We start from the raw sequence: 17,495 nt of genomic DNA, 5'->3' as shown, positions 1-17,495 counted from the left end.
GAAATTCAAATGCGCTACGCTAAATGCTAATAGTATTAGTTAAAACTCAAAAGTTCATTAAAATACACATGCAGGGTATCGAATTAAAGCTACACTCGTTGTGAATCCAGGCAACAAGTCAGATTTTTAAAATGCTTTTCGGCGAAAGCATGAGAAGCTATTATCTGATAGCATGCAACACCCCAAAAGACCCACAGGGGACGTAAACAAAATAATTAGCATTTCGGTGTTACACAAACCGCACAATAAAATAGAAAACATTCATTACCTTTCACCATCTTCTTTGTTGGCACTCCTAGATGTCCCATAAACACTATTTGGTTCTTTATTTCGATTAAATCGGTCCATATAAAGCCTAGATATCGTTATATGTAGACTGTGTGATAAACGAAAAAAACATTGTTTCAAAACGTAACGTCATTTTTTAAAATTCAAAAAGTCGACGATAAACTTTCACAAAACACTTCGAAATACGTTTGTAATGCAACTTTAGGTATTAGTAAACGTTAATAAGCGATAAAATTCATCAGGAGGCGATGTAAAGATCATTAGCTGTCCGTCTGGAAAAATGTCCGGCTAGAAACTCAACGAAAATATCCGGTCCTAGACCGGATTAGATACGGTGTCCTGTATGTGTTTGACCAAGAAAAAACTCGAAGGGAAATGACAAGACTCTAGACACCCTGTGGAAGCTGTAGGTACTGCAACCTCAGTCAATTAATTGTGGTTCACGTTTATCAATGGGTTCAAGTAGCGCATGGATATATTTTCCCCATTTTCAGTGATCAGTTTTTCCTGTGCTTTTCGATGTAAATGCCGTTCTGGTAAAGCCACAGCAGTGATTTAACCAGTTTTTTAAACGTCTGAGTGTTTTCTATCCACACAGACTAAGCAAATGCATATACTATATTCCTGGCATGAGTAGCAGGGCGCTGAAATGTTGCGCGATTTTTAACAGAATGTTCAAAAAAGTAGAGGGTCGACTGAAGAGGTTAAAGGGTATGTTCATTCATAGCGGGTCAACCGTTTAGAAATTACAGCACGTTTTGCACATAGTCCACCCTGTTTTAGGGTATTAAAGTAGTAAAAAGTTAAGTATTTGTTTCCCATATTCATAGCACACAATGACTACATCAAGCTTGTGACTTTATAAATGTGTTAGACATTTGCTGTTTGTTTTGGTTGTTTCAGATTATTTTGTGTCCAATAGAAATTAATGGTAAATAATGTAATGTAATTTGAGTCACTTTTATTGTTACTTAAGAATAGAATATGTTTTTAAACACTTCTACATTAATGTGGATGCTACCATGAATATGTATAATCCTGAATGAATTGTGAATAATGAGTGAGAAAGTTACAGACGCACAAATATCATACCCCCAAGACATGCTAACCTCTCACCATTACAATAACAGGGAAGACTAGCATTTGGGGTGGGGGTATGATATTTGTGCATCTGTTTACATCACATACACTATCAAGCATTTCACACAGATTATCTAGATACTGACTGTTAGGCCACAAAATGCTATAGCAACACCCTAAAAGAATAGACTTTAGATGAGGCAGGTGAACCTGCAACCACAACACTTCAATAACACTTGACATGAGATCTTCTGTAAGCATTACAGGGATGTGGCTCTGAATATATACGGCAACAACATCCCCATAGGCATTCCTGTCTCTTCTGTAGATGCTATATCCTTGTATTGCTACTGCTGTATCATCAAATCAATTATCTAAGTGAGTCTCAGAAATGTCTCATATATCTTCACAGATGAAAGCAGGTTCACACTGAGCACATGTGACAGACGTGACAGAGTCTGGAGACGCCGTGGAGAACGTTCTGCTGCCTGCAACATCCTCCAGCATGACCGGTTTGGCGGTGGGTCAGTCATGGTGTGGGGTGGCATTTCTTGCAAGAGGAAGGCATTGATGCTATGGACTGGCCCGCCCGTTCCCCAGACCTGAATCCAATTGAGCACATCTGGGACATCATGTCTCGCTCCATCCACCAACGCCATGTTGCACCACAGACTGTCCAGGAGTTGGCGGATGCTTTCTCTTGTTTTAAGGACATTACATCAAAGTTGGATCAGCCTGTAGTGTGGTTTTCCACTTTAATTTTGAGTGTGACTCCAAATCCAGACCTCCATGGGTTGATAAATTTGATTTCCATTGATCATTTTTGTGTGATTTTGTTGTCAGCGCATTCAACTATGTAAAGAAAAAAGTATTTAATTAGAATATTTCATTCATTCAGATATAGGATGTGTTATTTTAGTGTTCCCTTTATTTTTTTGAGCAGTGTATATAGACACGGATACACATATTTGACACATGCTTCACAAACAACAGGTGTGGACTAACGGTGAAATGCTTACTTACGGGCCCTTCCTATCCAAATAATTAAACTGACATAAATAGATGTTGAGGCGTAATGCCCTCCTCTCTGCCTACCTATTCCATACTGATGCTGTCGAGTGATGATGAGGTCACCACATATGAGGCCCAGCAGAGTCTGCTGCTACCTGTAGAGCCGTGACAGCCTCAGAGCAGCGGGGGGGAAACAAGCTCCTCTCCTACTGCTCTACACTGGTCAGTGCTGGTCTGGATCATGGTGTTACTGTCTGTGTGACGTATTGTGTCTGAGGGATGTGGCACACAGGCAGGTCTGTACCTTACAGAGGTCAGAAGCCATCCCAGCCCCTCCCCGCCTGGCTCATTGTGTGGAAGGGCAGCAGCTAAAGCCATTTCCTGACTGGGAAACACAGTAACACTTCCCCCTGCATCCCCCCCTACAACCCCCATACACCCAACCCTACATCACAGCACCATAATCCTCCCTTCCTTACTGCAATTTGTCATCCCTCCCTCCCTGCATCGACTTAAGAGGACACGTGACTCGAAGAACAATAGGAGATACAGTAACTGACCCTTCAAAGCGGGTTTCAGGTGACACCTTACACCAGTTGCTGAAGGAGAGGACTGTGTTCTGTTCTGTCGGTGTCTGTGCGCGTAACTCCCCCAGTTCATGGATCTTTATAGGAGGGCACTACTCCAGAGCCACTACAGTACTACTGACCAAGAGGTGATACTGTTTGTGTGTACCAGGCTAAAATAGCTATTTTATGAAGGTGCTATCTGCTGTACTCCTCTTCCCTCATGCCTCCATAGAACAGAGGTTTGAACCCAGCCTGTGGAGCGTGAAACACAAAAACAGACACTCATATCCGCCAGATGAGAACCTCTACCTCTCACTCTCACTATCCATCTTTCTACTGCTCTCCATCTGTCACTCTCCTTCCATTTCCCTCTGACATATCCTTCAAGGGACACGTTTTGTTATTTTTCCGATTCAAATAATTAACTCACCATTATTTTGATTATTTGAATCTAATGTGCAATACTAGGGGGGGGGGGGGGGGGGACATGTACCCATTAGAGTCCCCAGGACCAAGTTTGGGAAACGCTGCATTGGAAAAATCAACGTTACCCGAGTGTTGTTACGACGGGGTTGTAGCATGGTTTTGGGTCGTGCTCTGGCTTGTGATTTTCTTTCGGTCCTTTGATTTCATAGAATCTGTGATGTGCATATTGTTCATTTACTGAAGCCATTCACATACCACACGCACATTTAGGAACCCTCCCCAAAACAGAGTTCAATATAGCAACAAACATGTTATTGAGCCTCCAAACAGCCCCAAAGACTATTTCAACAATCATAGTGTTAAAGGTACCTTAGATAGTATTTGGCACTTGCTCAGGGCTGTGGGTGGGTGTATAATGTAAAGCTCCTGAAAAGAACCCAACTTTTCAGCCCTTCTCATCCTTCCCCCACATACTAGAACCTCCGCAGTAACCCCCCGTGTATAAGCGAGGGGTGCGGTGATGAGAAAGAGGGGATGAAGTTAGTGTGTCAGCATCCCCCTACAGCACATCCCAGCGAGTGGCAGAGAGAGAGCAGGGCACTAATACAGAGGCAGGGGAGAGGGATAAGACACGGATCAGTGGTTGTAGGAGGGTGTGTGTGAGTATTTTGTATGTGTGAGAGGGTATTGTGTGTGTGTGTGTGCTTGTGCCACAGTTGAACCATGACGGGGGGTGCCAGCAAAACGGTGGGATATCACAGCCAGAGGTAATTAATCCTCTAATTGAGTTAATACCACCTATTCCTCTCTACCTTCCTAGCTCACTTTCTCTCGCTCTCTCCCTCTTTATCTCTATAATTTGCACATTTCCCTGGATTGCTCACATACAAAGATAAACATGGAAAACACAGATGTACCAACTACAAAAATGATATCATCCTCATTTGAGCAGTCTGGAAAATAACATTATCGCCCCAGCCCCCACAAACACACCAAGCATCACAAACATACAATTAAACCCAGTCAGTCAGACAATGTCACAGTGTGTCTGTGTAGATCTATAGGTGTCTGTCTGATGGTACCAGCACAGCAGAAGCTACCAGGGACTGACAGGCCAGGGATTACCACCACCCCCACATAATCTCTAGTCCTAATCCCTGATTGTCTGCTGCTCACTGGGTCACAGCAAAACATCTCTAGAGCAGTGTGTGTGTGTGTGTGTGTGTGTTGTTCCATAGTCATGCTCCAGACTCTTACAAAAGCCCCCAAATTTAAAATCAGACGTGTTTACAAAAACAACCACCCACCCACACTCATACACTGAGGCTTATACTACAAACATGATAACACTAGATTGAGGATCTATAAATCAATGCCAACAAAAGGAAGACAAAGGGTAGAGGCACCAAATGTAATCCCCAGGCTATTTTAAAGTTCAGACTCACCGGTAGGATTGTCAAACGTTTGCCTGCTGACAGTATTTTGCACCTCGGAACAGAGTAAGCAGTCAATCTCTTTTGTGTTCACACAGCAAAGACCTTGGAATTCATCAGCCATTCAACTTTGTTAAAATACTCCAAACCAGAAAGTGGAAGTATGCATTGCCAAACAACGCTATGTATGCATAATGCCTATGGTGGAGATTCCAAGCTATCTGCGCTAATGTTGCTATTTTGTAGAAAGCCCTTGTTGATACTAGCGAGATGGCCACAGCTAGAAAACTACCTAGAAAGATGACGAAGAAACAATTTAATTCACTCTCCATAATCCCATACTGCCAGTGCCAGTCCATAGCCAAATGGTCCCGTGTGGCTCAGTTGGTAGAGCATGGCGCATGCAACGCCAGGGTTGTTTGTTTGATTCCCATGGGAGACCAATATGAAAATGTTTCCACTCACTACTATAAGTTGCTCTGGATAAGAGCGTCTTCTAAATGACATGGAAATGTTTACCTAGCTAGCTATCGTTAGCATATTCGCTATTTAGCACAATATAGCTAGCTAAGGACACTGGGTTGTGCCGTGGTGGAGATCTTCATGGGCTATACTCTGCATTGTCTCAGGATGATAAAATTGGTGGTTGAAGATATCTCTCTAGTGGTGTGGGGGCTGTGCTTTGGCAAAGTAGGTGGGGTTATATCCTGCCTGCTTGGCCCTGGCCACAGTGTCTCCCGACCCCTCCTGTCTCAGCCTCCAGTATTTATGCTGCAATAGTTGATGTGTCGGGGGGCTAGGGTCAGTCTGTTATATCTGGAGTATTTCTCCGGTCTTATCTGGTGTCCTGTGTGAATTTAAGTATGCTCTCTCTAATTCTCTTTCTTTTTCTCTCTTTCTTTCTTCCTTTCTCTCGCTCAGAGGACCTGAGCCCTAGGACCATGCCTCAGGACTACCTGGCCTGATGACTCCTTGCTGTCCCCAGTCTACCTGGTCATGCTGCTGCTCCAGTTTCAACTGTTCTGCTAGTGGGTATGGAACCCTGACATGTTCACCGGATGTGCTAACTGTCCCAAACCTGCTGTTTTCAACTCTCTAGAGACAGCAGGAGTGGTAGAGATACTCTGAATGATCGGTTATGAAAAGCCAACTGACATTAATCCTGAGGTGCTGACCTCTTGCACCCTCTACAACCACTGTGATTATCATTATTTGACCATGCTGGTCATCTATGAACATTTGAACATCTTGGCCATGTTCTGTTATAATCCCCACCCGGCACAGCCAGAAGAGGACTGGCCACCCCTCATAGCCTGGTTTCTTCCTAGGTTCTGGCCTTTCTAGGGATTTTTTCCTAGCCACCGTGCTTCTACAGCTGCATTGCTTGCTGTTTAGGGTTTCTGTACAGCACTTTGTGACATCAGTTGATGTAAGAAGAGCTTTATAAATACATTTGATTTGATTTGACTGCACTAACACGGCAGCTAACACAGGCAGCTGTTTCATGGAAACTAGCTAATCCATTGTGATTTAATTATAATGTCAATACTAGCTACAGTGGTTAGCTAGCTGGGTGGAAGTATTTTGTGTCGTGTGCATTACATCTATGCACTTAGCTAGCTAGCTACCATCCCATAGCCTTCATTGTATATGAAGTGTGACTGGCTCATCAAGGGATGTACAAAGAAAATGCTCTTGTTTCTTTTTTTTCATTGGCTCCTCCACATGGGGGCTTATGCTCTCTGATTGGCTAAAAGTCAAGTTGTTGGCCACTGACGAGTATTGTGATTCTACCAGTAGAATTGGTATGTTTGTCGCTAACGGGTTGGCATGCAGCAGGTACCGCTTTTGTTCTAGGAAGAGAAGGAACGGCCTCCCACTGTGATTAAGGGGCGACACCTTCTCTGAACAGGGTCATGAAAAGCTTCGTTAACAATGCATTATCTCCAATCCCTCCAGGACACCTACAACACCCAATGTCACAGGAGGGCCAAAAACATCATCAAGGACAGCAACCACCCGAGCCACGGCCTGCTCACCCGCTACCATCCAGAAGGCGAGGTCAGTACAGGTACATCATTGCTGGGACCGAGAGACTGAAAAACAGCTTCTATCTCAAGGCCGTCAGACTGTTAAATAGCCACCTACTATAGCCAGCTACCATCTGGTTACTCAATCCTGTACCTTAGAGGCTGCTGCCCTATATACATAGACATGGAATCACTGGTCACTTTAATATTGCTTACATACTGCTTTACTAATTTCATATGTATATACTGTATTCTATTCTACTGTATTTTAGTCAATGCCACTCCGACATTGCTCGTCCTAATATTCATACATTTCTTAATTCTATTATTTTACCTTTAGATGTGTGTGTATTGTTGTGACTTGTTAGATACTACTGCACTGTTGGAGCTAGAAACACAAGCATTTCGCTACACCCGCAATAACATCTGCTAAATATATGTGACCAATCAAATGTGATTACATTTGATAAGTACTTATGGGCAGTCTATAGATAGTGAGATTTTTGTGGGTTTCATGCTTTAGTGGTTAGGTTGAAGATGATTAAATGTAATTCAATTGCATTCCTTTCAATTCAAATAACTTTACTGACCTAATAGAGTTTATACCCTGCATCTCTCCACAGTAAATCCTAATTTAACGAGTCATGATGTAGTAACCCAATCTCTTGCTGAACTGGCCTGTCTCTGGCCTGGTCTATCAGGGCGACACCTCCTCTGAAGAGGGCCATGAAAAGCTCCATCAACAATCCATTAGCTCATTATCTCCAATCCCCACTACCTATACTATCCTCTACCATAGCACCCGCCGTCGGGTGTTTATCCCATCACCACGGTTACCGTTGCGGGAGCTAGCCCAAGGTGTCTTGTCTGAGATCTATATGGGAGCTAGAGACATAGGGAGCTGTTATGATTAGATTCTAGAATGAGGGAGGCGGGGGATGAGAGAGAGAGAGAGAGAGAGAGAAGAGAGAGAGAGAGAGAGAGAGAGAGAGAGAGAGAGAGAGAGAGAGAGAGAGAGAGAGAGAGAGAGAGAGAGAGAGAGAGAGAATTTAACATGGATTATGTGTGTGAGAGTGAGTCAGAATTGGAAAGAGAAATGGAAAGATGGAGACTAGTGATAGAGGCGGTGAGTGTGTGTGTTTTTGGTTTTCCTATCTTTGTCCGTACTCACAAGGATAGTAAAATGAAAATTAGCGGAACATTTCGCCTGTCTCCACAGGAAAAAGGCTATTTTAGGTTTAGGGGTTAGAATGATGGTTAGGTTTAGGAGTTAAGGTAAGGGTTAAGCTAACTGGACTGTTTAGCTACTGGACTCTTAAGCCAGGACAGATTTAAATATGTTCTGGGAGTCATCTGATAATATTGAGGAGTTTCCCCACATCAGTCACTGAGTTCATTAATAAGTGCATCGACAACGTCGTCCCCAGTGTGACCATACGTACAATGCATATCCCAACCAGAAGTCATGGATTACAGGCAACATCCGCACTGAGCTAAAGACTGGAGCTGATGCTTTCAAGGAGCGGGAACCTAATCCGGACGCTTATAAGAAATCCCGCTAAGACAGGCAAACAGGCAATACAGGACTAAGATCAAATCCTACTGCGCCGGCTCTGATGTTCGTCAGATGTGGCAGGGCTTGCAAACTATCACGGATTACAAAAACGTAAACACAGCCGCGAGCTGCCCAGTGACACGAGCCTACCAGACGAGCTAAATGCTTTTTATGCTTGGTTTGAGGCAAGAAACACTGAACCATGCATGAGAGCACCAGCTATTCCGGACGACTGTGTGATCTCACTCTCTTTGTCCGATGTGAGCAAGACCTTTAAACAGGTTAACATTCACAAGGCCCCGGGGCCAGATGGATTACCAAGATGTGTACTCACGCACTGATCAGCTGGCAAGTGTCTTCACTAAAAATGTTAACCTCTCCCTGACCCTATCTGTAATACCTACAGGTTTCAAGCAGACCCTGTGCCCAAGAACACCAAGGTAACCTGTCTAAATAACTATCGCCATGTAGCACTCACATCTGTAAACATGAAATACTTTGAAAGGCTGGTCATGGCTCACATCAACACCATCATCCCAGACACAATGGACCCACTCCAATTCGCATACCACCCCAACAGATCCACAGAAAATGCAATCTCCATTGCACTCCACACTGCCCTCTTCCACCTGGATAAGAGGAACACCTATGTGAGAAAGTTGTGCATTGACTACAGCTTAGTGTTCAAAACCATATTGCCCTCCAAGCTCAGGACCCGGAGACTGAACACCTCCCACCTCTACAACTGGATCCTGGACTTCCTGACGGGCCGCCTTGTGGTAAGTGGTACCGATGCACCAAGTCTGGAACCAACAGGACCCTGAATAGCTTCTACCCCCAAGCCATAAGACTGCTAAATAGTTAACCAAATACCTACCTGGAGGACTATCTGCGTTGACCCCTCTTTGCACCATCTCTTTTGACTCATCACATACGCTGCTGCTACTGCTTATTATCTATCCTGTTCCCTAGTCACTTTATCCCTACCTATATGTACATATCTACCTCAATTACCTCGTAACCCTGCACATCAACTCAGTGCTGGTACTCCGTGTATATAGCCATGGTATAGTTCTCATTGTGTATTTATTCCTTGTGTTATTATCTTTATATTATTTTTATATTTTTCTCTCTGTATTGTTGGGAAAGGCCATAAGTAAGCATTTCACTGTTAGTCTACACCTGTTGTTTACCAAGCATGTGACAAATAACATTTGATTTGATTTGGGTTAAAGGTTAGGATTAGGTTTAGGGTAGATTGGATTTTGAAGGGGAATCAATTGCTTGGTCGCCACAAATAGTATAGTAAAACAAACGTGTGTGAGTGAGAGAAATAGACGCAGAGAAAGAGGAACAGAGAGAGGGGGAGAAGATTTGTGAGCTGTGGATTATGACAGTTATCTGCTCTGGTTTTTGACAGTTCTTAGGTGTGGTCCGTACACATACAGGGCAGACTTTCCCTCCAACACTGTGTGTGTGTGTGTGTGTGTGTGTGTGTGTGTGTGTGTGTGTGTGTGTGTGTGTGTGTGTGTGCGTGCACAGGACATCCCAGGGAGGGGACAGGGAGAGATATTGAAGTAGGTACAAGAGTAGATCCTGGCAGGGAAAGAACAGTGGTGGGTCTGGTCTGGGACTGAGGGTCGTAAACATAGGATCACACACACTGGGAGGAAGGTGGCTCTTTAGGAACCAGGGAACCGGATCTCTGACATCACAGCACATCACCAGTGGCGGTCGGTATCGTTTAAGATGAGGGAGTATTTTATGTATTTTATGAGTATGGCCTTATTTCTGTTACAGTATATTGGATGACTGTCATTTATATTCCATTCACCCAGCTCAATGTAACACAGGCTACTACATGATACTTGAATTTCCCTATACCCATCACCTAGCCTATGAATGAAAGTTTACAACGTAGGTGCATAGCTTGAGAGAATGTTTTGTAATCAAGGTGACAGTAACACATTCAATACCGCCTTGCACACTCTTGCCTGCATATATAGCTAGTCTAGGGTGTACTCATTAGTCCAACAGTGCAAACAAGAGTTTCTATTGGACAAATGCAGGTATGTTTATACCTGTTTCGTTCCGTTTGCTACGGTTTAAGAAACGGTTTTCAACAGAATTGGCTGAATTTATACATACCTGATCACACGCAAACACATTTCACTTTCATAGCAGCCACATGATCACTTTGCCCCTTGTAATTCCTTCCTGACATCTACTCGCTCTCCTCCTCTCTCACCGTTTCCCTTCACTTGTGGACTTCAGTTAACAACACATCCGCTGTCTGTGACAAGGTAAAAAAAACTTTCCAAGCCAAGCCTTCATATTATAACCGCTAACCGCTACACACAGCCTACATCATTGTCACCATATTATCTAAAGTCATAGTAAACATAGCTAATAGAACTAGCGCATTAGTGAACCCGCTACAATCATGCAGTAGAGTACAGTCAGCAGAGCAAGCACTTTAGCAGTTACACCGGTGTCCCCGGTGGTAATAAATTAATAAAACCAAAAGCTTACCTTGACTTGGAAGAGCTCCAATTTTGGATAGCCATAGCCAGCTAGCTAACATAGCTTCCCTCTCTGTTTGAGCTGGGTGTTTGAGTAGGCCAAACATCGCTAACTCTCCCTGTCTCTCATGCTTCTCCTTCATTTTTGAAGAAATGTTTTTGTTAAAAAACTGTTCAAATATTGTCTTTCTCTCTCTTTGAGTCAACTACACACCACATTTTATTCACTGAAGTGCTAGCTAGCTGTAGCTTATGCTTTCAGTACTATTGCTACCCTACAGAGTGCTGCTGAGGCCACTGTAGACCTTCATTGCAAAGCGTGTTGTTTTAATCAATAATTTGGTGACGTGAATATATTTTGTATAGATTTAAAATCAACATTTTTATAATGTTTCACTATTTAAAAAATAAATCACTATGGTCCTGCCCTTCCTCCTCTGAGGAGCCTCCACTTATCACACACACACACTGAGGGAGAGTCTGGCTATATGATGTAGTTACAGAATGTGTATGGATGCCTTGAAACAATGCCAAAAATGCCCTTCTCTGCTGTTTAGAATAGAAAAGGAGGCTGCAGTACAGTTTCGTTTCTTGCCCATGCCTCAGAACAGGCCAATAAAACCACTAGAACTGACTATTACAATCTGAAACATAAATAACCAAGGAGAAAAATGCTACCATCAGATACATAACATCACCAAAACATTCAGGCAACATTCATCACTAGATGAAGAGGATGACTTTCTTACATTTCTGTATGGTTCCCATTTCCTCAAAAACCTCCCCTGGGAATCATTATGAAATCAATCAGGCTATTTCTAGAGACAGCCTAAAAAGGGCTCCTCTGGTCTGAGTGAGTTGAGCTCTGAGGTCCTGAAGGCAGAATGGTAATGTTGCTGAAGTGTCCTCCTCTACTTTCTGCTATCTGATTCGACCCATAGGACCTTTTAAGGCTAAACACTTTTAGGACCCTCATAACATCAAAGAGTAAGGAAGATCTCCAGCTGTCTACACACACTCATACACACAGTTAAACAGTTTGAAGGCAACTACCTTAAGCTAATTTGAGAGAAACTATATTTTTTATCCAAATATAGTCATCTCCTTCATCCCAGTGCAACTTCACAATGTTGATATACCCAACAATGTTGACGTTACCCGTTAATATTATATCTATAAACAACAGAGTGAGTGACCAAACCTAACAGACGAGTTTGGGTGAAGATACTAGCCTACTGTTCCAATGTTCGCTCAATTCAACTGTAAGCACTTTGTGTGGCCCAGTCTATCTATGTGTGTTAACTGTGAGTGAAGTTTGCAGTGAGTGGACAGAGCAGTAGGGTCAATAGCTGTGTGTGTAAGGGAAAAACCTTCACAGTTACATATCAGGATATTATTTATGACAATATATAGTATCGTTTTGACGTATTTTTGCACTAGTTGGCTATACCTGCAACAAAACTCCAGTATTTTTCCTTTTTCCTACGTGTAGCTTGTTCTCCATCTTCTTTTTAAATAGGGAGACAATTTGTTTACAGCACTTTTGTTTACATGACTGATCAAAGCCATGAGTAAACATGGTGAGCAATATGTTTGGAACATTGAATCGCAATACACATAGAATCGCAATGCATATTGTGTCGGTACCTAAGCATCATGATAATATCGTATTGTGAGGTCCCTGGCAATTCACAGCCCTGGTGTGTGTTTGTTAACTGTGAGTAATGTTATCAGTGTGTGAACCCAGTCAGACAGTAGTAGAGCAATTGTCACCTCTAGTTATAGCTAGCAGTCCTCTGGCCCCCCTGCTGTGGCAGTCGACCAGGGCCACAGATCAATCTCAGTCAGAGTGGAACTCAATGCCAGGGAAATGAGGGCATCGGGTTAAAAGGGCACCTACATCAGATTCAGGCCACATAATGTGGTATTGCATACCAGCATCAGTCTGTACACAGGTACTAACATGTAGGAACCGTGTAGATGTAATCCTTTGGTTTTAGGCAGATAGGAGAGGTCCCAAGCGCAGTTTCCTAAGTTTAGTAAGAACAACTCTGTGAGTGTGTATACTTTTGATACCTGACAGTGCTATCCTGTAGTGACTCGTTCTCTAGGTACAATATTACAGACGATTCATGATGTCATCACAGTTAAAGGGGCAACCGCAATCAAGGGATTTCCCATGCAAAATAACAAAGCACACTTTGGATTTGATACTTCCTCGACCAGTCTTCAGTGTAGCCTGTCACCTATAGGTAGCCTTATCCCTTCCTCAGACTTGGTTATAGTGGTGCGGTGCATATAAAGAAACACTCCTTCTGATTGATTGACTGACGACAGAAGAGTAGCTAAAGGCCTGTTTGTTGCCTCTGGTGTGTGTCTGTGGGGACAAGGATGATGGAATGTTGCCAACTGTAATTTAGTATCATAAATGCAGAATGTGTACAATAGACTGGAAGTCCCCACCTACTGCTTGCAAACCCAGGCACTCTTTAGGCCTAATGCAATGATTTATTTTACAATCCAGTTTCTCTATTCTACAGTGATGTGCATCACATAAAGCAGTTACTGTCTAATGTGTGCAGTCCTAAAAACATACAGACAGGGTAGTCACACAAAGACAGGGAATTACTGTCAAACTCATTGACACATAGGCTATAGCCTACTGACATGGCTCACAGGTCAATGGTGAATTGCTGTAGTGCTCAGTCATGCATGGCCCAACCAATCTAGAGTACAAAATAATGAAGTTCATAGTGTGACTGTTGGTTGACACAATGCAAACTTTACTGTCCAGGACATAGGCGAAATTGTCACGGGGATGGGGGGACACATCCGCCCAATAATTTCTGGGGGGAGTTGGGGGCCCACTGGAGGTCGGCCCCCCAGATAGCATATGAACACGTCATAAGCAATGGCAGAATGTGTAGAATTGCAGAAAATTAGCTTTAAAGGAGAAATGTTACAACCAAATCTCTATTTTGATGTAAATGGCCATGTTGTAGAAGGGTCCAAACAACTTTTTTTGTGATTTCACATGTTTTAGAGAAACTGAAAAAACATGAACAAGAATGTCCAAAAACAGTTCTTATTCTTTATGCTAATGATATATTCCCTTTTACGCGACTCGAGCATTCTCGAGCGGTTCTATTTACTGTGCAGCCTGCTGCTACAGGTAACTGCCAAAATAAAGGAAACACCAACACACTATAATGTCTTTAATAGGGAGTTGAGCCATCAGAACAGCTTCAATGCGTGTTGGCATAGATTCTAGAAGTGTGGAAGCACCCCATGCTATCAATATACGTTGTATTAAAGGTCGACACAGGAGTGACTATTCATTCCTGTCAATTATTTTACCCGTACTGTCATGATCCCGCAACCGTTCTGTAACCCCGGAACTTTCCTGTCCCATCCCAATAAAAATAACTGTCCCTGAATTAACTCCCTCCTAGCTGCATGTCTGTCTGTCCCCGCTCTGCAACAGCATCACATTAGTGGAAACGAAGACTGTTCTCAGGGCAAGCCTTGTTGTAGCCGCATTAGGGACAATTTTAGCTAACTCTATTCCTAACCTTAACCTAATTATCCTAACCTTCCACGTCAATTATCCTAACCTGCTACGAAAAGTAACTTCTGCTAGTCAAAGATTGACGTTGAGATCAGTCTTGGTTTCCACTAACGCGATACAGCCACTCGCGTGTGAGTAGCCATAGCAACTGCTCTGTGGCTGCTGCTCAGCGTTTAGGAGACAGTTACCTGTACACAGCTGATAACCACATTACGAGATTTGGGGAATGAAGGCAGTGTGTTCCCGTGTCAACCTCTACTTTGTATCCCCCATTTACTCATGCGTTTCCTTTATTTTGGCAGTTATCTGTAAACTAGACAGAGGTATCGCTCGAGTCGCAACAAAATTGAATATAACGCTGCAGAAGTTCAGAATTACACAATTTCATGTGTACAACATCTAAACATGTACATCACTATACTGAGAGCTGTGCCGTTTCTAAAAGGATTTATTTGGGTGTTTTTGGAGCCTTTGTTCATGTTTGTTTTCGGGGTCCCCATACTACTGTACACAACGAGGATGACGAAGTGATTTGCTGTTTGGTGTAAGTTTCTCTGAAACGTGAAATCATAATAAAGTTGTCTCGACCCTTCAATAACTTGCTTTTTTGTTGTTGTTGTTTTGACCTTTATTTAACTAGGCATATAGCATGCCATTTACATTTTTTTTTAAATAGATTTTGGTTGTAAAAATAAATACATTAAATAACCTGGTATGAAGGTGCATTGATCAGTTATACAGTTTAAATAGTCATTTTTGTGGCTTTACACGAAGTCAACCTTTAAAGTGACTATCCAGTTTTTCCAGATTTCTATGGAATATGAACTATAATTCATTATAATATGAGTGAAATAGTTTTATTTCCAAAAAAGGGTCATTAAGTATATTTAGAGGCAGCTTTTCTTTGTTGGAATGTTGTGGGCATACCCAACATTAGAATGGTGTGGGTGTATACAGGTCATTAAAAATATTAATGTGAGTAGACCACTGATTGGCCAGCTCCCTCTTTGAGGAAATAGCAAGCATTTTTTAAACAGTCTGTTTAAGATACAAGTTTGAGGTGGGTTTTTTAAAGCGTTTTCTCCAATTTATGCTTTGGCCACAAATACGAGTATAGGATGATTCAATAACATTATTTGGGTATGAGTTAACAGAACTTTTAAATGTGAGATTTTCCCTGGAAAGTTACTTTAATACAACAAAATGTTCTCTCAACCTCATGGCAAAATGTGTAAAGGAGCAGGAAATGAGCCATAACACAGCTAAACGTTCTCGCATCCTCATTGAAAAATATGAAATATAGTATGAGATGAGCTATAAAACAGCACATTTTTCTCTCTGCCCCATGACAAACTGTGTAGAGTTGCAGGAAATTCGCGTTAAAACTGCTAAATGTTCTTTCAGACTCATGACAAAATGTTAAGAATAGCATTATAAAACTGCAAATGTTCTATCTGCCCCATGGCAAAATGTGTTAAAAAGCAGGACGTTAGTTATTTCCCAAAAAAGAAGAAAGAAAATTCCTAACATAAATATTTTTTGTGACATTGCACTTATCCTGTGTTTTCTAAATACCCCTCCAATATAAAAAAGTTTACAAAAAAAATAAAGCTCCCCGGACCTCCATCTACTGTTCATCCTCCGCAATATCTACACCATGATTTCGCCCTAGGTCCTGCATAGGCTGCAGTCAGTGTGAAACCGAAAACAAGATTGTATGGTTCTGGGAAATAATATGGGGATTTCCACGTCATCTTTTGGACACAATTACACAGCGTGATGTTCAGTTATTGTTTGTAATTAACATACAGTCAGAGGTAGCCTATAGTTGGAACGGTATGCCCAAGCTATCTATAATGCCCCATTGTGTAGTTGCCTCTAGGCACAATACTGAACATCTGGCCCAAAGCTTATTCTTCGCATCTAGAGGGGAAAGCTCAGTCGTGCGCCAGGCACAGCATGTCCATTGTCTGTCTATAAAATTCTCAATCATGTACATTTTTGAGAAATGGAATGGAAACATATTGTTAATTCGAACAAACTTCACACAGCAAGTTATCTTCGCTTATACAGAATACAACACCATTCCTCTCAATACCTCATTTCCCAAATCCATGCACTTTGTCGGGAACCCTGGGCGCAGGAGCGGAAGAGATTCCGAAAAATTATACAGTGTTTTCTATTCTTACCTGCTTCCACTGTATCTGATAAATCAAAGTTAGATGCTGTCCCAGGGAATTCTTTGAGTTTCCTGGCGCTGAGGTTAAAAAACCCGGAGTTCGCTCCTTCTTCCAACGCTCTTTCTAAGCCACGGTTAGTTGGCACGTTATTGCCGCTAATGTTACTTTGTATAGAGGTAGATGCGAGCTGGGAATGTTGACGAGGGTCTGGTCCCAACGTCGCCATATTCGCCTCACCTTTATTGCAAATTAAATGCTCTACGACGATTGTATCCAGGCACAAACTACGGGAGAGACTTCAACCGTGCGCGAATTTCCTCTGACTGCCTCCGCTCCCATGCGGCTGCGCAATTCACTGTACTATAATGAACTGTAGCCAGGCCAACGGTATACTGGTAGATTAGGATTTTGCGACCCCTGCTGACTATAGACCTACATAAAACTGACATAGTTTCCCTTCAAGACCTAGAGCTACTTGTATGACACGAATGTCTGTACCGTAGGCTACATCTGTAATATATGTAGTTCATATAAACTGAGTGACACAAAACAGATATTGGGAATGCAGTCACAGGGGCTATGGATTTTGAATGATTAATAAGCCGGCAATAACAACTTCTAACTCAATTACAGAAAAACATTTATCATACTTTTCATATCATATCTTGAATTATAATTCCTAGAGTTCAATGGGTCTACAAATGAGTAGTCTAGCCTGTTGCTAGAGAGAGAGAGAGAGTAATGTTTACTGTTAATTTTGAATGGTTTGTTAACTTTTGTTTATTACATATTCCACTTGGCTTTGGCAATGTAAACATGTTTCCCATGCCAAT

The 17,495-nt window shown here is 42.3% G+C and overlaps 1 protein-coding gene across 1 annotated transcript in view; it reads right to left on the bottom strand.

Annotated features, from left to right (window-relative positions):
* LOC115129301 (leucine-rich repeat and calponin homology domain-containing protein 1-like) overlaps positions 1 to 16,998 on the bottom strand; it is a 99,189-nt gene extending 82,191 nt beyond the window's left edge. Inside the window, exon 1 of the mRNA XM_029659503.2 lies at positions 16,672 to 16,998. Within this exon, the coding sequence (XP_029515363.1) occupies positions 16,672 to 16,888 (217 nt within the window). The 5' untranslated portion in view covers positions 16,889 to 16,998. The remainder of the gene's footprint in view (positions 1 to 16,671) is intronic.
* Between the last annotated feature and the right edge of the window lie 497 nt (positions 16,999 to 17,495).

Source organism: Oncorhynchus nerka, linkage group LG1 (assembly GCF_034236695.1).
Source record: "Oncorhynchus nerka isolate Pitt River linkage group LG1, Oner_Uvic_2.0, whole genome shotgun sequence".
Lineage (NCBI taxonomy): Eukaryota > Metazoa > Chordata > Actinopteri > Salmoniformes > Salmonidae > Oncorhynchus > Oncorhynchus nerka.
The sequence above is the reverse complement of the archived record's forward strand: the minus strand, read 5'-3'. Positions and strand labels throughout refer to the sequence as shown.